The sequence below is a fragment of the Aulonocara sp. 'chitande type north' Nkhata Bay genome, linkage group LG3 (assembly GCF_057382095.1).
Source record: "Aulonocara sp. 'chitande type north' Nkhata Bay isolate Kocher_YH1m ecotype deep benthic linkage group LG3, A_spYH_male_GT1.1, whole genome shotgun sequence".
Lineage (NCBI taxonomy): Eukaryota > Metazoa > Chordata > Actinopteri > Cichliformes > Cichlidae > Aulonocara > Aulonocara sp. 'chitande type north' Nkhata Bay.
Genome location: NC_141346.1, coordinates 19,800,274 through 19,823,295, shown reverse-complemented (window position 1 = coordinate 19,823,295; position 23,022 = coordinate 19,800,274). Strand labels below are relative to the sequence as shown.

Here is a 23,022-nt window from a genome sequence, read left to right as displayed (position 1 = left end):
TGGTGGGCTGGCTCTGGTCCATGAGCCTCATGTTTGATACCGCTGGTGTAAACACCTTTTACAGATGTTTGAGTTTCAGGGCAAAACTTTTGTTGTCAGAAAAATGTACTTTCTTAGCTTAGAGACAGTTAAACGTGAGACAGTGTATCAGTGAGAAGCACAGGAGGATAAGAGATGACACATCTCACATCAAAGTCACAGTCAGAGAAGATCCACTTAAATCTGAGCGTGAATCCTGTTTATTCTATTAATCAGCTTCTATAATGGTTTTAATGTGACTGATGACTGATTAGTGATCGATTTTGTTGTTGATCAGGTCTGAATCCAGTGGCTTGCCGCTTTGTTATTACGCACATGTTTATGACCCCGCCCTCAGTTTGTTCTTCTTCCTTTAAAAGACACTTGAGGGCGCACTTGAAAACAAACGCACCTGTTTTCAGGCTCGGAAACTTTCAGCTTTATTGAAAAACTGGGATCTCCTATTCTCGTGAAATCTCACCATCCTTTGGATATTTAGCAAACTTTGAAAAGTAGGATCTTCCGAACAATAAGACGGAAATGGCTGCTCGGACATCTGAGGTTCCCAGCTACACTCAACCTCTTTGTCTGCAGGTGAGTTTGTACTAACACTAAGAGTTTGGATCATATTTATTAGATTTGTTAACTTGCGCGTAAGTGAACCATGAGACTTGCCAGCTCTCACTGCAGTTAAACAGTTAAGGATCATTTCCGCTCAGACTCTGGAGTAACTCTGGAGCGGGTTAAATACATATTTTCTTTTGTGTTTGCTGGCTCCAAAAACCAAAAAATTCAGTCAGAGACGGTGTGAGGAGGTTAAAAACCTTCTGTGCAGACTTTGTGCTTCTCACTGCGCGCGCTCAGATCAAAACAGGCCGTTTTGTTTTGTCTTGTGCGCGTAACCGACCGTTTGAGCGTCTCCCACTTCACTTCATAGAGTAAAGCTACAAGGATAAATGCTGCGTTAGTGGTGCAAATGAGACTTAACATAATATTTGTCTTCTATTATTTACACAATTTCTCATTTTTTTTCCAAACTGCAGTCCGTTTTATTTGAACAATAATATAAAATTTGACGGATTAAACTGATCAAGCAGAAGAAAAGTTACTGCAGCCACAGTCCCTGTGCTGCACTCTGCATTCGTCTGCAAACATCATACAAGTCACTACTACAACTTTCATTACTTTATTCTTATTGTACTAAATGTTTCTCATATTGTGACTTGTGCTGCCATCTGCTGGTTAAAATAAGCATAAACTGTAACACTTCTCAGAAGTGCTCGGATTTCTTGTAAATGGTCATCTTGTTGCTAATGCTCAGTGCGCCCCCAGGGTGGCTACAATGTAGCTTTCCATCACCAGTGTGTGAATGGGTGGACTAGAAAAGCGCTATACAAATAAATACAGGCCTTTTTTTCTTTTTTTTTACCATTGAGTGTGTGTCTGTGTAATATTTTGCCATCATGTGTTGATATAATCCAATAAAGAATGAGTTATCTATATTCATCTATGCTCTCTCCCTCCCCCTCTTACAAAGTGAAAGTGACACCAACTCTGTTTTCAGTGCAGGTCAGGCTGCGGACTCTTCACTTCCCAGCCTCCAGTCACAGCAGTCACAGATGGAGTCCCTCATAGTCTTCCTGTTCGTGATTTCTTGCTCTGTAGGTGAGTGAAAGAGAGTTTTTTAAAAAAAAATTTTTTTTAGGTAAGTATAAATATGTGTAATGTGTTTAAATGTTGATTCCCATGTTGTGTTTGCAGGTTGAGCTCCTGTGTCTCTTTGTAGTCATTTTTTTCAGCATTTTTACAGCAGCATGTTTAATGATGTAACAGCTGATGTCAGATCCAGGGGTGGGGTGGAGGGATTTTAAAGTCCCAGAGTTTACCTGAATCTGGCTGCTGTAAGCTGCTTGTGTTTTGAGTCAGCAGCCACTTTGTGGTTTGTGTGTCCTTTGAATTGCTGCACGATGAGAACAGCAGCAGTCACTCTGGGTCTGAAATGGACACCATGAGATGTTACTTACACGAGATGTTGGACAACCTTTCCCTTTTAAAGTGTGTTTAACAGTGTAACTTTGCAATTTTATCTTAACTATCTTCATCCCACTACGACTGAGTTCTAACAGTGAAAAAACAAAAAGGGAAATGCGAAGTGAAAGCAAAACATCAACAACTTCAATCCAAGACTTTCTCTTTTGGTTGGAAGTCTTTCAGTTCTCCTTTCACTTCTGCTTTGGATTTTAAGGAAATCCTTTATGTCACATAGCTCCAATGTGAGACCTCCCAGCATTAAAATATGACAAGGACAGCTCTGGACTTTGCTTATGTGATGAGTGGGGCTGAGAGTGTTTTGTGCTAACATATAAGATTTTCAAATTTATTGTAAAGAAGCTCATTCCAAATATGCCTCTAATAATTCCACAACATAAAAATATTATATTAACTTGTGACTTTATTCATTGTGTATTTGAGTCTCTTTTTTTTTCTTTTTTGTAAATTCATGAAACTCAGAGCTCCCATGCAGGGAGGTGGAAGGAGTCTGAAGTGATGTAAAGCTTGGATTAGCTGTCAAACACCTGGGGATCAGACAGATGTTTGACTAAAGATCATCTTTATTGAACTTGAACACATAAGCTTCATTTATATGAAAGTTTAAGTGTTAAGTGTAAATTAAGTGCAGTACACTCAAAAAAGAAAGAAAATCTGCTTTTATTTGACTTTAACTACTTTAATTTCATATATCAGAATCAGAATCAGAATACTTTATTCATCCCGAGGGAAATTAGGGGTTACAGCAGGCAGCACGCTAATGGCGCATGCGCACTCACAAAGGAACCTTCTGACCAACTTTACACAAACATCACATTGGGCAGACATGTCAGAAGGTAGGCTGATAGGAAAAAAACAACGAAAATACACTACATGAGGTAAGAGGAGGAGAAAAAAAAACTCCACTCAGACTGAGCTCCTAGTGGGAGAACAGTTTGATAACAGAAAAAACACCTCAGCACAAAAGCACATGACTATCAATACACCATAGAAACACGAGACAAGCAACAGGGGCGGGTAAAGGGTAAGAGAGAGTCGGTGTAGACAGCGCATCCGGTCCTGCAGCATCTGTGCTGGTCCAGTTGACTGCTATCTTCCCCGGTAGGGCACAAGCATCGAAGGCGTTTGGAAGGGAGGGGGATGAGTGCGTGCTTATCAGTGTAAGTGTGTGTGTGTGTGCGTGTCCAGAGTTCAGCGGAGACAGTGTCCTTCGCTCTATCAGGCTAAGTAAACAGTCTGCCAGCCAACCCAGGTGGCCTTCATGGGGCGGGAAGAATAGTCATCACACAGTCGTTATCAGGGAGTTGTTTTGGTGGGCTCCAGCCTTGGGCCTGCAGCTGGCGCCGTGGTGTCCAAATGTTGAATATTGTTGATTTCAACTTTGTGAGCAGCTCGAATTTAGCACTCTGAGACTGGTCTCTCGATCTCCCGTTGAAGAGCTGCGAGCCTCCCCATGATGGTATCAAAGACCTCACAACTGCAGTGATCCGTTCCGCGATGTTTTCCAACTGTCGCTCAAGGGTCTCATTTTGAGCAGGCCTCTCTATATAGGCCTGCTCATATATATATGAAACATAAAACAATATAACATCACACACACACACACACAGGTAATTTTGTTACATAGGTTCAATTTAAATGTTCGATTTAATGGAATTTAGTCAAATGAAATTAACTTGATTCATTTTATACCAAGCACTCATAAATCCCACTGTCATTAAATGTGACACTGGCCATATTCTTAATGAGCAATTATTCGAATACATAAAAAAAGTATTTTACATGTTTCAGTTGCATTTTAATTAAATCATTGCTTTATGTTTAATAAGGGTGTATAATATTTATTTTTAGTGTGATAGACAATAAAATTGCACAATAATCAGGTACCTTTGAAATAAATAGACAACAAAATACAAAGTAAAGTAGCCAAAAGATACACTCAAAGTTACTTTCTTTCTTACCTGTAAAATTTTAACTTGTTAGTCTGTTATTTTAGTGCCCTGCAGGGTACATAATAATAACATAATTCAGCTAAAATACTCTGAAATTACATTTAAATTAATGGAATTACACCTTGAGACTGGTTTTTACAGAGTCAAGCAAACATAGTTGGAGTTTATTTGATGCCAAAGAAACTAGCAGCCTAGCAGACAGCCAGCAGCTACAGCCCTGTGTTAGGGATCGTATTATCGTAATCAAGTATGTCTCCGATTGTAAGCCTCTACCCACACAAAGCTGTTACAGAACGGGAAATTAGTACAGAGACCAAAACTGCTTTTTGTAGGCCATAAACATTTTAACATGGTGCTCTGTGAGGACTGACGAGCAAAGAGCCTCAAACTGCTGTTTGAGGCTCTTTGCTGTTGTCTTGATTTTTCAGCCACAAATTCTTATCAAGTGCTGTTAACAGTTAAAAATTTTTAAAAATTTAAAAAGGAGTTACATTTTAAAAAGATTATTTTCTTTCCTTCAGCTCTTCAGCAGGATGTGCAGGCGAAGTTTGGAGAGGACGTCACTCTCCAGTGTCAGATTACTACAGATGAAAGAATCTCAGTGGTAAAGTGGAGCAGAGCTGACCTGAACACAGACGGCTACGTCTACTTCTACAGGAACAAACGATTCTATGAAAACTACCAACATCCATCTTTTTATGGCCGAGTGAAGCTGAGGGACCCGGAGATGAAGGATGGAGACGTTTCTGTGATCCTGAAGAACGTCACGTTTAATGACACTGGGATGTATGAGTGTCACATAGCAGTGAGGAACCCTGTGAGAAGTAAAAGAGCTCACACTGAGATCAGTCTCTTCATTGACCTCACAGTCACAGGTGAGTTTGTAGAGCTCACGCTCAGCTCCCATATCATAAAACCCCCAAAACATAAAAGCGTGAAATTACAAACAAAAATCTAAAACTGCTTGCTGCTAGTATTTCTCTACTCTACGGAAACTGCATGATTATTTGTGACTTGGCAAATAAACAAACAAAAGCCAGTGAGCTACAATTTATCCACAGCTTCTTCTGCTCAATTATTTTAGTGTTAAGCGTGAAGGGGAAACGGCATGCTGCTAACTCAGATGCTAAACATTAAACCACTGTTTGAAATATTCTCTGACAGCTGATGTTCTCTCTGCAGGTGAAACAGATGAAAAGTTGTTGCAGCACCAAATCGTGGAAAGTGAAGCTGGAAACATCCAGGATGTTGGAGACGTAGTAACTCCAACTCTTATAATGGGTGTTTGTTATGTTGTGGTTGCTTTTATTGTTGTTGGTTTTCTGACATTATTCATATTTAAAAGAATTCAGTTAAAAGGACTAGAGGTTACAGTCCCTGATAATGCATTGCTTTAGATGGAGAGACTCTTGAGGGACAGCTGTTATGAGGAAAGGCAGCCCAGAAACTTTGCAAGCAGCACACGTCGTTGTTGCCTCAACTTTCAGTCTTTTACCCAGGCTAATCCGCCATTTTCCTTCCTTGGTTAGGTTTAGGGATTAGAGATCGATCTAGATTATCATATTAAGATTTGGGACACATCGTCAATAGTGGACCTTGGATTCATCGGGTTTTTCAGACATTATCACTAGACACCCTCATCAAGGAGGCCCTGCCAGGGTTGATCAGGCCCTGCAGTGTGTCACTGGTTTATGTTAAATTGTTATTTCTTAGTTTATTTTCTATCTACTGCAACTGAGAAATAATACTTACCTCTTTAGCATTTATGAAGCCATACTTCTTCAAAGGGATAGAAAAGGTGATGTAAGACAAAAGGGACAAGATAGGAGAGAGCAGAGAGGAGAGCCGGAAGAGAGGCGCCCGATCTGGCTTCCCACACCTCCCCGCTGGATCAGGCTGTACGCTCTACCTCCCCACTGCCTCCCAGAAAAGGGAAGAAGAGCAGAATATTTCTTTTCTCTCATGGTTAGCTGATTGCCTTGTTGCCCAAGTGATGTCGGCCCTTTTTAGCCATAGCCAGTGACTGGTCCTCTCAACAGTGTTAGCTAGTTTTCTTTTAGCCTGCCGTTGCGCCTGTCCTCTGATCCCATTCTCTCTAAGCAGTTTTGCTGTTGTACTGGCAACAAAGCCCCTGCACCCCACCTCCACCGGGCACACCTTGATCTTCCGGCCTCTGTCCTCTGGAAGTCGATTTAACATGTCCAGAAATATGATTTTATAGAAAGAAAATTTACAGATTTGATGAACTAACACTGATAGCGACTTTGCCAGGCAGCTAAGCAACATGGCCTTTTGGTTTAAAAGTGAAAAATAAGAAATAAAAAGACTGTTCTGTGGTTATCAAAAACATAACAGCTCTGCAAACTCCTCAAACAAACAGCAAATTCAGCCTGGAGCTTCTCACTGAAAATAAAAATAATAAAATAAATAGAAAATTCTGAAGAAAATCACAAAAAATGTTTCCGATTGGTGCTAAAAAAGGATTCAGATTGTAAGAGTTACTGAATTGTCCAATAACTTGTTTGCTGTTTGTTTATTGTCATCAGTCTGTGTTTGATGTTGATCCAGGATAATGTGAAACAACGATCCTTGTATCCTCACGAGAGTTTGCAAGTCGTATGGTGCTGTTTAATAACAGATGTGTGTTTAGCTCAGTGTCAGTGTCCCTTGCACGAGTGGTCACCTGCTGCTTTTAACTCTTGACCTTTTTTTGTAAACGCGGTATACTGATTTGTTCTGGTTTCTTTCGGTCTGTTGTGTAGGACTGTTCACCTGCACATCTGCCCTAATTACCAGTATGATGTTCAGAAATGTCTTGGCCATCAAATTATTTATTAATAAAAAAAGAATAAAAACTGAAAAAGGAAACACAGAATGTGTCACAACTTTCTTTCAGATGCAAATTTAGCTCACTCAAGCTTTTAACTAACTCTTTAAATTCAATCAAGTAAAAAAAAAACTTCACACATTCACTGAAATAGAACATATGACATGATGTACAAACAGGGTGTGTGATTTTTGCAGACCTGCTGACTGTCAGGGAGATTTGATGCTGTGAAGAGAAACAGGTATGTGTGGCTTTCAGAGCGAGGATGATGATGTTAGGTGAACACCCACAACATCTGTGGATGAGGGTGACTAAATCTGATCCTCTGATCCTTATTTCTGCTGCAGGAGCCACAACGCATTGATTGTTTTATTTTTTTTTAATTCACAGAGGGCTACACAGGAACCTATGGAGAAATGCCCCAGTTGCCTATACTCACTATCCTCCAAAACTAAATTGAAAGAAATTTCTGTTTCTGTCACATTTAACAAGAACTATTTCTTTTATGAAATAGTGTCAGTGCTGAAATCCCTTAAACTGTCCTGAAATATCAGCTGACAGACCAGCTCATACTGAGGAGACACACAACATGATAGAACATATTTTACATACACTTGGAAACCACGATGAACTCAGAGTCATGAGTTAAAACAATTCAAAATCTGCTTCTCTAACATAATCAGCTTTTGAATTGTTTTAATGCAGCTGAAGCTGTAAAAGGGAGAAACAACACTCGTGTTTACAGAGTGAAACACTTTCAGACGCTCAGGTGAGATGATCAAGTAAAGCAGAAAAAAATATAACGTACAGCTTACAAAGGGCAGTTTGTTACTCTCCATGAATAAATATAAAAAAGAACATTTTACTTCTGGGAAAATGTTAACAGATCATTTTATTTTATTTATTTTTGAGGGAGTCTGGTATAAGCAGTGACTGCAGTGCTTCTAAAATAGGGTGGGACTATTTGCAGTATAGTTACACTTGTGTTTGGTGTCAATGATCATGTCCCGGAATGAATGGGGAAGTTTGTATGACTCATTACTGTTGATATTGATGTGACATTTTTATGCTTCAGTGGTTAACCCTTTAAAGCCGGTCGGAGCGGGCACGCTCTGTTTTGCGTAACTATTTTTAAATCCCAGTAGCACTGCAACCACGTAAGCTAGTGCAAAATTTTTTTTTTGCATATGAAACCGGAGGAGTTGTACTTACATCTTATGCCATCAGCTTGTCCTAGGTCACGGTTTCCTTCCACACAAAAACTGCATAAAAAGCGCTTGCAGGAACAAAAACACAATATTCCAGAAACACGCTTTGCCGATCCGATCAGCTGTTCATAACACTTCCTACGTTGGAATAGACGTCAGCTCGAACTTTTGCATTTCCGCCATTACCTGCCCAAAACCGAAAGTGACGTCATTTTTGCGGAAATTTAGTTTTTTACCATCAGGGCCTCAGGGCCTATACTGGTCTTTTAAAAAGTTATCTTCGACTTTATGACTTTCTGTGTCGTTTCTGGGATGCTTAGGACTCATATTGCACTGCTGGAAATAGTTTATTTTGATGCATATGCTGCTTTTTTGCAAATTTGCAGTATAATATTTATTTTCGTTTTTCCTGCAGTATATAAAAATTGGTGTATTTTGTAGAATAAGGGGGGGATTTGAAATCAGGTTTGAAAATATTCCAATAATTTCTGCTTTCTTTCCAGTGACTCCAAACAAGAATGTAGATAGGATTAATTATGTTCATTACAATGTACTGAGGCTCTCTAACCTGACCAGAGACGGATTGGAGGGGCTAGCGGAGCAGGTGGGTCCGACCTCGTTAATGGGAGTGCAGAATAGAATGGCCCTTGACATGTTGTTAGCGGAAAAGGGGGCGTGTGTGCTATGTTTGCTGACCAGTGTTGCACCTTTATTCCAAACAATACTGCTCCAGATGGGTCGGTAACCAAGGCTCTGGAGGGCCTAAAGAGCCTTTCTGAAACTATGCATGATCACTCCGGTGTTGGTAATCCATTAGAAGGCTGGCTGACCTCAGTGTTCGGACGGTGGAAGGGGGTCATCGCTTCGGTCATGTTTTCTTTGTCTATTGTGGTGGGTATTATGGTTATTTGTTGTTGTCTCATCCCTTGTGCCAGACGAATGTTCAAAAGTATGTCTGTGAGGGCAGTGGACCCTGGAGTCATTACTCCAATGTCCATGATGCCAATGATGCATGTGGAACTGAATGTGTAGGCCAAGGAGGGACACAACTGTTTGTGACCTCTGGATTCTCCAGAGGTCAACAGAGGGAATTGTAGAATAAGGGGGGGATGTTTTTCTCATTATCATTTAATATTTTAATATGTCATTATTAGTTCCTTAGAAGTATATAACCAGCTTTGCATTAAGCATAAATTGAAGTTTTTGATCTTACATTATTCTTTGCATTACAGTGATGGTGATAACTTTAATTTGATCTTTCTTACAGGTATCAGAATAATAACATGATTTTCCATTGCAGATGTAACCATGATCATTCCATACACATTGCAGTTTGTTGCTCATTCTAGAGTTGTGCTCAAGGTAATTAAAGGTTAAAAGCTACAGCCAGCGCGAGTCTGGCTGATCTATGGAGGGCAAAGGCTTTGAGCTTGGAAGGCCGCACGCGCTTACACAGCACTTATAAGATGTCATTCTTGGTGATTTTGTGCTTAGTCATGTTTTAATATGTTTTAAGTAGAAGTAGCTGATCCAGCAATATTCATTTAATATTATATACTTGATTTAGAGCAATACACACTGATGGTCTTAATAAATGAAAGAGTCCTTGTAGTTGCCATGTTGTGTCTCAGCAGGGTACAGACGGTTCCAGGAGAAGGGGGGCAGGTAGCGTCTGCCCTCGGGAAGGAGACAATGTTATTCTTTGTGTTAAATAAAATTGTCAACATTGATTGTATTACACCTGTCACTACGCATGAGGGGGCGTTCTAATACCCTGATTTCATAAAACTATGGAAATGTGTTTTTTGAGATGAGATCTGAGACTGTCTGCATACAGTGTCCATCTCCCACGTGTGTGATCATTAAATCATCGTTTGACTCAACCCGACCGGACCAGTGTTGTTATTGTGGGTTTTTCCTCTGGTGTCCATCTCCAATATTTTTGAACCATAACAATTTCAAAAATAAAACTATGAAGACACTCAAAATAAATTTCCTGTGGTGGGAAACTATTTTGTGCAACTTTTTTGTATTTAAAGTTTTGAGGGATAAGCCTCTTAAATTTCTCTAACTAGAAATATATGTTAAAAAATCAAAAACGATTTTCAATTTTTTTGTAGTTTATTGCACTTTTTTTTGCAATTTATTTAATTACTATGCACTTAATGAATACATATTATTAAAATCTGGGCTATAATGGTTGTATTGATGTATAGCAACTTGAAATGCTCCCAAAAATGGCTCCACAGCATGTAAAAATATAATATAAGATCTGACGGACTTGGTTCTATGGTAGGTCTTAAAGGGTTAATGAAGGGGAGTTTGTGCTGTGACAGATGTAACATTCTCTCTCTTTCTCTTTTTGTTCCCTGCACACATCAGTCAGTGTGGGTGAAGCCTCTGCACTGTCTCTAAGATGTTGTCACAGATGAGTTGTCTCAAGGTCCTCTTGATTACATTTCTAATTCCTGCATCCTAATGTGATTGATGCTGAATTGTTTATTTATTTAGTATAATTCAGAGTAATCTTGTAAACTTGTTTATTTTTGTGTATTCTCTTGCACACATAGTCAGACAAAAATAAGCAGTGTGCCTGTACACCCGTAACTGTCTGCAGTTCTTTGCAACAATGTGTTGTTGCAGTGAAATGAACAAACAAATCTATCATATCTACCTATATATAGCTCATCAATTCATTTTTGCACCAGAGGTTGTGTAGTTAGGCATGCTATTACTTGTCAAGCCCATGAAAAATGTACTAAATCTTGTCTGCCAAAGAATTTGTTCTGCTCTTGTTTGGTGTCATTTAATTGGCCCAGTTTAAGGGAAATAAACAGGCTTTCCAACATTAAAAGATTTACTGCCAAGAAGGATTTTTACAACAAAGAAATAATCAACCAAACACAAATTTCCTTCTGTGCTAACTTTATGTGATGTGAATATTACTAGGGTGACCTACTGTGACACCACAGCTGGGAGGACACACACCATGCTGAGTGTCTAACATAAATCTTATTTTGATCTTATCTGCACTCCTGTCAGTTTTATTTGACCAGAGCAGGTTGAAATTTGGCAGCTTACACTCATGAAACAGAAGCAAGAAGAAACGTGCAAAAGTTCAGCTGCTGAGGGCTGTAGCCCAGGTGGTAGAGCAGGTCATCTACTGATCGGAAGGTTGGTGGTTCGATTCCCGGCTTCCCCTAGTCTGCATGCCAAATATCCTTGGGCAAGATACTAACCCGAAATTGCTCTCCGATGCATTCATCGGAGTATGAATGTGTGTGAATGTCAGTTGTGTGAATGGGTGAATGCACAAGTTGTGTAAAGCGCTTTGAGTGCTCAGAAGAGTGGAAAAGCGCCATATAAGAACCAGTCCATTTACCATTTACCAAATGTCAGTTACTCTGAGATAAAGTTGTATGTTTTTCTCATTATTTATCACCTTCTTTTGACTGTGACTATGTTGTGTTTTTATTGCACTATGTTGCAAGAGGAAAACTTGTGATGATGATCTTCTTGCTTGTGGTGTTTGAGAACTGCCAATGTCCATATTTTTAACCACATCTTCTTCTTTGACTCCTAACAGCTTTCAGCTACTCCACTGTCTTCATTCACTTGTCAGAGATGGCGTCTTTAATAATCCTCCTATCTTTGTCTCTAATTGTTGCATCTACAGGTAAGTGAAACATGTTTTTATTTTCAGTAACATTATTTAAAGTAAAGAGTTATTCATTAAACTGAAATGGTGATCAAATTTGAGCAAAAAGCAAAGATGCTGAAACAAAGCTACTCATTATGAAGACTACAAAGTCCGAGTGTCACCTGAATAAATATGTAAGCTGCTGATATTTCAATCTTTGGCTTTTGATCTGTTCTTGAATTGCTGAATGTTGAGAATAAACATTTATAGACTGAAAACGTGCAAACTTCACAGCAGAGAGGTGGGAGACGTCTTTTTCAATAACTACAATCCCATTAATTATCAATTAGATCAAAAATTAATGTGATTGTATACCTCTGTATAATCGTTCTTTCCTCAGCCAAATACTTGAAAACTTTAAACATCTGTCGTGTCACTCTGTCAAACTTCATGTGACTGCTCTCCAACAAGTACCTTTTTGTTTCTTTTGCTTATTTGCGTAGTAGTCATGACTCTCACAGACATTCTCTCATAGTCAGTCTTTCTAACTGTGGCTTGTATTAGTCAGCAGCCCTGGCACATTACTGCACTTTGAAGTTGAAACAAGAAGCTGTAGACTTCAGCCTTGAAGGGAATTCTGATGTAGATGATCAGGTTCATACACACGGGTATAAATTTGATGCTCTGAATCCTTTCTATTCCATTTATTTGGTTAATGGTACTTTTCACTCTGAAACAGTGATGCTTATTTGCTTAATGAAAAACTGGATCAGAACAGAATGAGCATCATCCGACATGAAAGTAAAAGTGAGGAGATCTAGTTTAAATGTTGTTTGCACTACAGAATGTTTCAAGATGATGTGAAGGATAAAAATAGTGTAGTAAGAGTCAGATATATACACCCTCTTTACAATAGCCAAAACAGAAAAACAGCTTAGCTCAATACATTATATCACTGAATAGCTCAAATAAAGTAAACAGTTCAGTAAATATGGTACAGCAGCTTCTCACCTGTAGCATGTCAGTCCTGTTTCTTTTCAATCAAATGGTCTAATGGTCAGTTTGTAGAACATCAGTGCACCAGATGCTTTGTTTTCTCTGGTTTAGTTCAGCAGAGCTCAGTTCTCTCTGTAGCCTCACTGTGATTGGCTGCTGTGCTGAATGTTTCCTTTAATGTCTCTGTACTGTGTTGTTTCCTCTTTTAGACCAGACAAACATCACAGCTGAGTCTGGGCAGAACATCTCACTGACATGTCAAGCTCCAAATAATAATAAGCAGATCTTGGCTGTTCAGTGGAGCAGAGCTGACCTGAAGCAAGAATATGTGCTTTTGTACAGAGATGAGGTTTTTGTTCCGGACAACCAGCATCCAGCTTTTAAGAACCGGGTGGATCTGCAGGACAGACAGATGAAGGATGGAGACGTGTCTTTGATTCTGAAGAATGTGACGATTAATGACACTGGAACATACGAGTGTCGCGTCTTCAGGAGAGGAACAAAACACAGGATTAGTACCATCAGTCTGAGTGTTGTTCCTCCAGGTGAGTCATTAAAGGGTAGGTTTTTTGGTCAAAGGGCTTTGATATTTATTAAGTTGTTTTTATGGTGCATTTTCTTTTACTTCATAATACACAGTAATACTATAAGTCATCACCTGACTGACAGCTGATGTCTCACATCTGTCCAATCTGCATGTCCACCACACACAGCAGATCGAGTGGAGACGGGTGGAGTCAGCAGAGGACGCTTTGGACTGGTGGCTGCTCTGTCTGCTTTTGTTGTGACCATCGCTGTCATAGCTGTGATCTCCAAGAAAGAAAAGATGAAGAATACTCCCACTTCCTCCCCATCTTGATGAACTAGCTTACATAGATCTGGTCTGAAACAGAAAACAGGGAACTTTTCTGTGAGAGCAGAAGAACAACCAGAGTCTGACATTAAAGTAATGAAGACCAGCAGAGGGCAGACATGTCTTCTTCAGCTCTTCCTCAGGAGAGGAAAGATTTCTTTATATTCCAGAGAAAATGTTCACACTGCACCAAAACAATACTGACACATCTTTTCTACAAAGGAGTCAGTGTCCATCTTAGATTTAAAACAAACCGTGGCTCCAGAAAAAGAAACACACATTAGAATTGTGATAGCTGTGATGTTTCTGTGAAAACCAAGGTTAAGGTTATCTACACATCATGAAAGGCTGCACACAAAGGAGGAAGAGAAAAAGTGTGTATGTTTAAGTCTCAGTTCAAAAATGTTCATTTCAAGGGTCTTGTTTATTGTCATCACCAACTTTTGTGTCACAATGTGCAACTTTGCAGGGACCCTTTATAAAACCACATTACAAAGTTAATGTGTTTGTGAGATGAAGTTGTTGAGCTTGCATACCTCCAGCTCCTCCTGACTCTCCTGCAGTAATTACATCCAGCTGTATTGAGAATAACTAAAAGGACTAATTTACTCTATAACTCTGGATCGTTTTGCCACCTCTGTCTTACTAAAGTATTGGCAATCTTGAACACCAATTTATGGTCTACAGAGACCCCTTGTGGACTTTAAGGATTAAGGGTTAACCCTAATCCTTGCTTGTGAGTGTTTACTACCCCAGCAGAAGTTGACGTCATTGTTATTTATTATAGATTGATTATAGAGTTGTCTGCTTCTGTCCTACACACACACACACACACACACACACACACACACACACACACACACACACACACATACACATTATATTTGATTAGGACTGGCAGCAATTTCATGTACATGACGTTCATGTTCAGTGTGTCTATGGAGCTTTATTAGAGACAGTTTCTGACAGAAGACTCAGGCCAGGCTGGTATATACCAGATGTTCTTCATATATTTCACATTGAGGGCTAATATTTGTATAAACTTTTGCTTACTATGTCTCTATCCCATCTGCACAGTGTGGTGGAACTTAAACTTGTCCTAGTAGACTTCAAGAATAATGACATGAAGCTGTAAATGAACAAATTAACTTCACATTACCAGTAGTGTTTGTTTGACTACCTGTTGTACACCTGTGTGAATACTTTTGTGTGTGAGTGCACTTGGGTTCATAAAGCTTAATTTAAAGTAAAAAAGTTTAAAAAATGCTACCAGAGTCAGTGATCATACAATTTAATTTCAGTGGCAGTTCTCACAAACTAAAGGAAAGCCAAGGCTTTAATGTTTTTACCACATTATAAAAGTGTGATTATGAAAGTTTTATGCTGACTCGAAAACTGCCAGAACTGACAAACAAACAAAATCTTTACACAGTGACTGAGGCCTCTGTGTCATGGTCCCTGTGCCTCCCCGGCCAGCCCAGTGTGGCCACAAGTGTTTGTTGTTTTTCTCTCGCTCTCTCTCCCCTACCTGTCTGCCTGGGCAGAGCTCTGATTGGGCTCCTGCCCTTGGCCCACGCACCTGCAGCTGATCTCGAGCGAATTGCGGTTCTCTGGCTCTTCTTAAGGCTGGGGCTCTGAGCTATTTGTCGCTGGAATATTGAGTAACTCTCGTTAGTATTGCCTGGCTTCTTTGCGATCCACTCCCGTGACACTCTGACTGTATGAAGGTCATTTGGAGACATTTCACTTTTTTGTTTAACTGCAAAGTAAACTCTCTTTGATTTGGATTTAACTAAACCCTACCCTTGTGTACATAACACTCATTTAACTTTACTTATTATTTTCTATGCTTAGAGTTAGGTTTATTCTTATATTATAATCTTTTTTTTTTTTATTTAGTCGTGTGAAGGGAACTCACAAAGTATGAATTTCATTGCTCAGCATAACCATTTGTGTTTTGCAGTGTATATGACAACACATATCATGAATCTTGAATATTTGTGTCTTCTATGATGATCTGTTGTCACTCAAGCTGCTCTTCTGCCACCTGGAGGCTTGAAAGTGTTAAAGCATCAATCTGCAGCTCAGTGAATGTGACATCTGAATAACCAGCACAGCCAAAGAATCCCGAACAAACTGAAGTGTTTGCTGACGGTTCACACTTCACTTCCCCTTAAAGTGAGAGACCAGATTCAGCTGTTGCAGTTTGAGCATCACGTTCACACAAAACATAAAGTTAAAGCTGTCGTGTTGATATTTAAAGTACTTTGATTCGTTTGGATAACAAGAGACCATTTAGAGCAGCTAAGAAGGAAAAAAGTCCACAACATGAGACTGATGACTAACTTAAAATAATTTTTCTTTTTAACTCTCTTTATTAGAGAGGAGCTGGAAGCAGCTATTAGCTATATGCTCTTTTGTCTAAAAGTAGCACTTCTGGCTTTTGCTACTAATTAAAAGCATTTCTGCAAACAGTTGCATTGTATTGCTTACTGAGGCTTTTATTGTGGGGCATTTACAGGAACTTTCTGTAGTAAAAAGAATTACCTTCATGTGATCAACCTGCACCATTGCGTTCGGCTCCGTGTGTGCATGTGGCTCTCTTTCTGTTTCGCTTCTGTGTATAAAAGGTTTTTGTTCCCTGTCAACATCTTTCGGTGTAGGTGAAGCGTCTGCAGTATCTCACAGCTGTGGTCACAGATGGATTCTCTCAATTTCCTCCTGATTTCATCCCTCGTTTCTGCATCTACATGTGAGTGAAACTGAAGTTGTTTGTATTTTTATTCCTACAGAACTAAGAAGAAACCTATGAGTAATAAGGGTTAAGTAATGGTTAATGAGTATCATTCAGAGTGATCTGTTTAACATGTGAAATGTTCATTTTTGAGTATTATTTGGAGGTTGTGGTCAATATGACTTCCTCTTTTCCTGAGTCACTTTTTATTGACCTTGAATGAAGAGTCTCGAGTTAATACACTGCAGTTTTTGATAGTGAGATAGTGGATGGCGTAGACTCTACTCATTGCGGGATGGGGATCTCCTTTGCAGGAGGTGTTTCCAGGATTTTGCGAGATTTTTGATCAGAGAAAAATCACCAGTATGGTTAACTGGTGTGAAAACCTTTGTATTATGGCTGAATGTGAGCCTAAAAATCAAGACTGTTTACAGAAAAATGTCTGCACAGGGCTTTACGATGTTTTGAAAGCTGTTGAAAAAAACTTTTTAGACTTACGTAAGTAAAAAGTACCAGAGTTTTATGACACCCTCTGGGTACACTCCTAGTTAAACCACGATGTAAACATCCTGAGTCTGTGGCTCTTGTACAGTGTTTTTTGCTTTGATGCTGACTTTATGAAATTGCAGGATGCTGACAACAAAGACAAAAGACTGCAAACTTCAAAACAGAAAATTAGTGAGGGATAAACACCTACATACTCGTAATCTCCTGTTAAAATACAAAACTGCATAAATAACCTCAAGTAAGGTCAAAGGTCAAAGTCATGAAAACACAATACATTTGAAATCTAAACTAAGGCAGAAAAAATTACTTTTACTCTGCCTCTGAGTTTTAATGGCCCATCAAGATTTCTATTGGCTTGTGAAAAAAATCTTTTTTTGATATTTTTAAATGTTACCACTGTTTAATTAACATGATTTTTTAAATATTATTTCACTTAAAATCTGTAAAATTTTATGAAAGCTTTAAAATTAATCTGGTGTAGTGGAAGCATCACTTTCACACAAACTGATGCTTAGTCCGACATGCATATTTCAAAGCATCACTCAAATACCCAAATACAGGGGCGTCTAACTCCAGGCCTCCAGGGCCGGTGTCCTGTAGGTTTTAGATGTGTCCTTGATCCAACAGCTGATTTAAATGGCTAAATTACCTCCTCAACATGTCTTAAAGTTCTCCAGAGGCCTGGTAATGACGTAATTATTTGATTAAGGTGTGCTGACCCAGGGAGAGATCTAAAACCTGCAGGACACCGGCCCTCGAGGCCCAGAGTTCCCAACCTCTGCTCTAATAGAACTACACAAAGTAAAAAAAACAAAAAAACCAATCATATTAATTTTTAAACTTGTTGCATTTTTTGTCTTTTTTTTTTTTGACAAATTAATGAAACTCAAACCTGACGTGCAGCAAAGTGGAGACACCAAATCTGAACAAAACAGAAGAAAATATTTTCGATTTTTCTTTAAGATAATTTAAGTGCTGTGGTTTAAAGAAACTATCAACCTAAACTATTTATCTTCTGTCCCCTGTAGTAGGCATAAGAATCTGTCTCATCTTATTGAATTGACCACAACTAAGAGCCAGTCAATTCGGATTCTAGTTTATCTGAATCATGCTGTGAACACATGATCTGAACTTCTAGTTTTTTCTCTAAAACCTGGTTTATGTAAACAGAGGGCCACCTGTTTGGTGGTTTGGGGCAATGTCCTTTTTCTAATACTAAAAAACAATTTCAACCCAGTTTCACTTGGTATTAATGGTTCTTCCCTTCAGAGAGGAGAACCACGCTCTGGTTTGTGCCCCCCCCTTTTTTTTCTGTTTGCTATAACCTGAGGACCACCTGTTTTTTTGCAGTTTGGCACAGTGTTTCTTTTTCACTCAGCATGTGTTTATACACCTCTCTGCATTTAATCCTGAGTTACTATTCATCTCACAGTCCGTTCAATAGCATGTCTTTTATCCTGTCTCCCTGCGCTCACCCTCAACCGGAATGTTTCCTCCTGTTAAAAGAGTTTTTCCTTCCCGCTGTCACCAACTGCTTGCTCATAGGGGTCTGATTATTGGGGTTCATGTTGAATATTGTTGGATCTGTATTGGATGTGCTGATATGCTAACATCCAAATAAATCACTCAAAAAACCTGGAGCAAAAACTGATTTGATGGTCTCCTCTGCACAGCAGCAATAATATTAATTGTGAGATAATTAAATTAAAAATGCACCAACAGGACAAAGAAGGTCCACAGGTCTAATTCACGCATCTCCAGTTAGCTGAGGTTAAGTCAGCAGTTAGAAGCTGCACACAGCCATCTTATAACACCTGTTAATTAACCATGTTCCTAATTTTATTTCTTTTTCTTTTAAATTCACCCCCCTGTAAACTGTTACGAAGCTGGAAATATGAATTTAAATTATCTTTGAACTGAAGTAACAGTGTAAAGAACAGAAGGACAGCGATGTGAGAGACGATTATGTCAGGTCATTGCTGAGAAAGCTCCTGAGTCTTGCAGTTTACTTAAATTTTCACTTAGTCTAATGGAAACTTTTATTTTTCCCAGAACTGCAGGCGTTTTACAAGAAGTCACTTCGCTTACTTGCCTAAAAACGTTTCCATCATGAGGCGCTCACACCAGAGATGTGTGAAACATTAAAAGTGTCAAAGGTTATGTTTAACAGCAGCTTCATAAATTAAAAAAAGTCACAGGTTTGAAATTAAACTCATGATTACTGATTATTTTGTTGTCTTCAGCTCTGCAGCAGGATATTGAGGCAAAGCTTGGAGCTGACGTCACTCTTCAGTGTCAGATTTCCACAGATGAAATAATCTCGGTGTTGAAGTGGAGCAGAGCTGACCTGAACACAGACGGCTACGTCTACTTCTACAGGAACAAACGCTCCTATGAAAACTACCAACATCCATCTTTTCATGGCAGAGTGAAGCTGAGGGACCCGGAGATGAAGGACGGAGACGTTTCTCTGATTCTGAAGAACGTCGCGTTTAATGACACTGGGATGTATGAGTGTCACATAGCTGTGAGGAACCCTGTGAGAAGTAAAAGAGTTCACACTGAGATCAGTCTCTTCATCAACCTCACAGTCACAGGTGAGTTTGTGGAGCTCACGCTCAGCTCCCACATCATTTACAAACCTGAAAATTGAAAATAAAATCAGTTGGCTCCCAGCACCTACAGGAACTGCGCAGTCTCGCAGCTTTATGAGATGGTTACACTTCTCTGCACTTGCAACTTGACAAATAAATGAAGAGTACCTCCCATGGTCTCCTCTGCTCACTCCTTCCAGTGTGAATGTGAAGGGCAGTAGCATTGCATGCTGCTAGCACAGATGCTAGACATGCTTTTTTTCTGATGAGGAGCTAAAGCTGCTGTAGGGCCGGCTCTTTACTGTCATTGCACAGTCATAGTTTGTACAATAGTATACTGAAATTGTAGTATTGTCCCACATCGGTGCTACAGAAAGACAAGCAAAACATACTAAACAAATGTCACACATACAGCATAGAAATACACAAAAATGCACGTGTATGTGCAGTTAATTGAATTACGATGTGTTCAGAGATTAAATGTACAATATGTGCAGAAGGTAAGAAAACATATGCACAAAAATAACATGAGGTATCAGCACTGATTATGGCTGCAGAGTCTGTGACAACAAACAACCGGTGTCCTGGATTTGTGCACCTGTAGGTTTGCTGCTGCTTTGGTGTCTGACAGATTTTCCGCTGACAGCTGATGTTTTTCTGCAGGTGAAACTCATGGAAACATGAAACTGGTGAAAACAGGAGATGGAAACATAGAGGAGGTGGTAGAAGTGGAGACTAGGACAGATCAGATGGTTGTTCCTGCTGTCTCTGCTGCTGCGACTGTCATTGTTATTACAGCTGGATTTGTGGCAATGTGGAGATTTAAAAGAAAGAAACAGCAGCACATGGAGGCAGATAACCAGCAGCTGGTCTGAAACGTCCAGGAGTTTCTGGTACAGTAAGCTAATTGTGCGTGAGAGCAATACACAGAGAGGGAGGACAGGTGGGACCAGTTCTGTGGGCGATGTGCTTCTGAGAAGGAGCGGCGTCTGTGTTCGTAGTTCCCGCCTGACCTCTTCAGAATCAGCTGATTTTTTTTTTTTTTTTTTTTTGCACCATAACTTTAGTATATTTAGAAAAAACACACAGACTTTCTTTGTAGTATTAATTCACCCGGTTTCTCCAGCATTTTTCCCCTGAAGTGCAGAAGATATCCACATGAAATCTTCAGGGCAGACAAACAAATTTAAAACTGCAACCAAATCAGTTTTATACCCACTCAAAGTGACAAACTCAAACTCTAACAATAACATCTCTTTTGTATTTGTTTGTTTAGCGTAATTGTTTCCCATAGTTTCACAGCATAACCTGTGAGCATCTGAGTTTTATTTTCTGTATTTTCATAGTAACAGTTGGGACTTTTTTTTTCTTTTTGTTTGTTTCTTTATGTTTCTGCTGTTATTTTACTGTTTTTGTTTCATGACCACTTCAAGGCACTGAGTTCCTTTTAAGTTTTTTATTGCATAATTTTGGGGGTTTTCTGGTTGCTTTTACTCAGACTTCATGTTCTCAGTTTGAAAGCTTCTCTGTTTTGAGTTTTTCGTACTTTTGAAATCTGTTTGAGAGGTTGCTGTTTGCATTTGCATCATGGTGTTTTCCCCCAACATTTTGTTCAGTGTGTTTTAGTTTCATTATGTCTTTTGTTATTTCCACTTTCCTTTCATCATTCTCTCACCGCATCTGTTTGCCTGTGTGTTTACCTTTGCCCACAGACTCTTGGTGTTCTGGGAAATTTCCAACAATGTGAATTACTTTCTCCCTGAAAGATGATTGATTACATTTCAGTTTGTATCTTAATAAAATTTAAGAAAGTTGTTGTTTGTTTTACAGAAAAACTGTTAAATCTGTTAAAAAATGCAGAAAAAAAGAATTCTTGTACTTTCTCAGCAGGTTACAGTCACTACAGTCTGCACCTGTTTGTTTTGTAGTGTGATTATTACAGGAAACTTCACAGACAGTTTCTCTCTCCATCACATCAACAATGGAGATTTCCTCTTTCAACCAGCCATCTATTAGAAACTCCCAGGTGCTCATGAGCAGAGCAATCTGAGACACTGTAAGATCTGTTATTTTTCAGTGGCAGGAAAACATAATCACATGAATAATAATCAACTGAATTGTCTCTAAAACATAAATCAAATGCACTCAGAGTATATTCAGAGATACTTTCAGATATTTTTAAACTCCTTGCCCACTTCCACAGTCATCATCTTAGTCCTTAGAAATATTCTGTTTCTACTACTGTGACATGTGTGCTCTTTAATGCCCTCAAACAATAAAACAGGTTTCATTATTTTTGTTTTCATTACTTTTTAAACCCATGCAGGATGATCACTGTGTGGCTGAGGATGGTGCAGAGATGTAAAGTAAAAAGGCTTCATATTTCCTGTGATGTACATCGTCTTCTAGAGCGTCACATTAAACAATGATGTTAGAGTCGGAAATCCCTGCAAGTTAAAACTTCAGGCTGCTCTAAACACTCAGTTTCAAACTTTTACAGACATGTCCTCAGTGTGAGGCAGAGGAGGATGAGAGATCAAAGAGAAATACTGAAATATGAAATCATCAAATAGAGATGGGCAGGTAGATATAAAGTAAAGCGTGTTAAACAGCTTCTATCAGCCCTGAAGCACGCGCTTTTTGTTTTTGTCTTCAGCCTCGTCGCATTTACGCTTGTGTTTATGACCCCGCCCTCATTATATTATTATTATTTATTTTCTCCTTCTCCTGACATAATCGGATCGAGCTGCTGAAAACAAACGCGACTGTACCCACTCGGACATCTCAGCTTTATTTCCAAGCTGAATTTTAACCCCATCATAGTTTAAACTGGGATAATTAGCAAAATTTGAAGAGTCGGATCAGCAGAACAATTTGACAATGTGGCTGCTGGTACATCTGGTCATCTCTGCAGGTGAGTGTTAACCTGTTTTGACTCCAGCAGTGTCACACAAGAGCTTTCTTCATATTTATCATGTAAACATGCCTTTAAACAGATCGCGTGATCTGCCAGCTGTCACTGCAGATAAGCAGTAACTGACATGGAGGGTGGGGAAACTGCAGAGCGGTTTGTTTTCTTTTTAGTTTGCTGGCTTCATAGAACCTGAAAGTTCCGTCAGATTCACTGATAGGAGGTTAAAAACTTCCTGTGCAGACTTTCTGCGTCTGTCTGTGCGCACTCACTCATTTTCTTTTCCTTTCTTTCGTCTCTAGAGAGTATTTTAAATTCAGGGAATTTAAAATAGAAAGTAGCTCGTCCACAGAAGGACTGGTAGCTCCCCTTACGATAAGGGTTCAAATCGCGCGAACAGGTGTGAATGTGTGTGTTTAATTAGTTTGTTTGTTTGCTTGTTTTAATCAGTTTTAAATCATGCTTTTTATTTGTTTTTGTTTCTAATGTCTCTGTAAAGCACTTTGAATCACCTTGTTGTTGAATTATGCTTTACAAATAAATTTGCCTTGCCTTGCCTTGCCTTCTTTCTGTGCACAACCTACTGTTGAGACGTCAGAGATCAGCTGAATAAGCATATGACACACGAATATGAAACAGTGCTCAAAGACAAGTATCTCTGACAGTGGATATACAGATGTGTTATACATAAGAGACAAATATTGTTCGTTTAATATGTTGGCATCATTACATT

General features: G+C 39.2%; 1 protein-coding gene across 1 annotated transcript; it reads left to right on the top strand.

Moving 5' to 3' along the window:
- The first annotated feature begins 419 nt into the window (after positions 1 to 419).
- On the top strand, positions 420 to 21,664 carry LOC147334400 (butyrophilin-like protein 2). Its single transcript, XM_086271544.1, has 8 exons — positions 420 to 612; positions 1,583 to 1,683; positions 4,541 to 4,894; positions 12,900 to 13,205; positions 17,345 to 17,348; positions 17,816 to 17,853; positions 19,025 to 19,381; positions 20,042 to 21,664. The coding sequence occupies exons 2-8, from the start codon at positions 1,638 to 1,640 to the stop codon at positions 20,251 to 20,253; spliced, it is 1,317 nt and encodes a 438-aa protein (XP_086127670.1). The 5' UTR covers positions 420 to 612; positions 1,583 to 1,637; the 3' UTR covers positions 20,254 to 21,664.
- Positions 21,665 to 23,022: the final 1,358 nt, after the last annotated feature.

Excerpts from the sequence above, each read along its gene's own strand:
- LOC147334400 (XM_086271544.1), top strand. The coding sequence starts at position 1,638 with ATGGAGTCCCTCATAGTCTTCCTGTTCGTGATTTCTTGCTCTGTAG. Across the intron at positions 1,684-4,540 it reads CGTGATTTCTTGCTCTGTAG|CTCTTCAGCAGGATGTGCAG; the intron begins GTGAGTGAAAGA and ends TCTTTCCTTCAG. Across the intron at positions 4,895-12,899 it reads CATTGACCTCACAGTCACAG|ACCAGACAAACATCACAGCT; the intron begins GTGAGTTTGTAG and ends TTCCTCTTTTAG.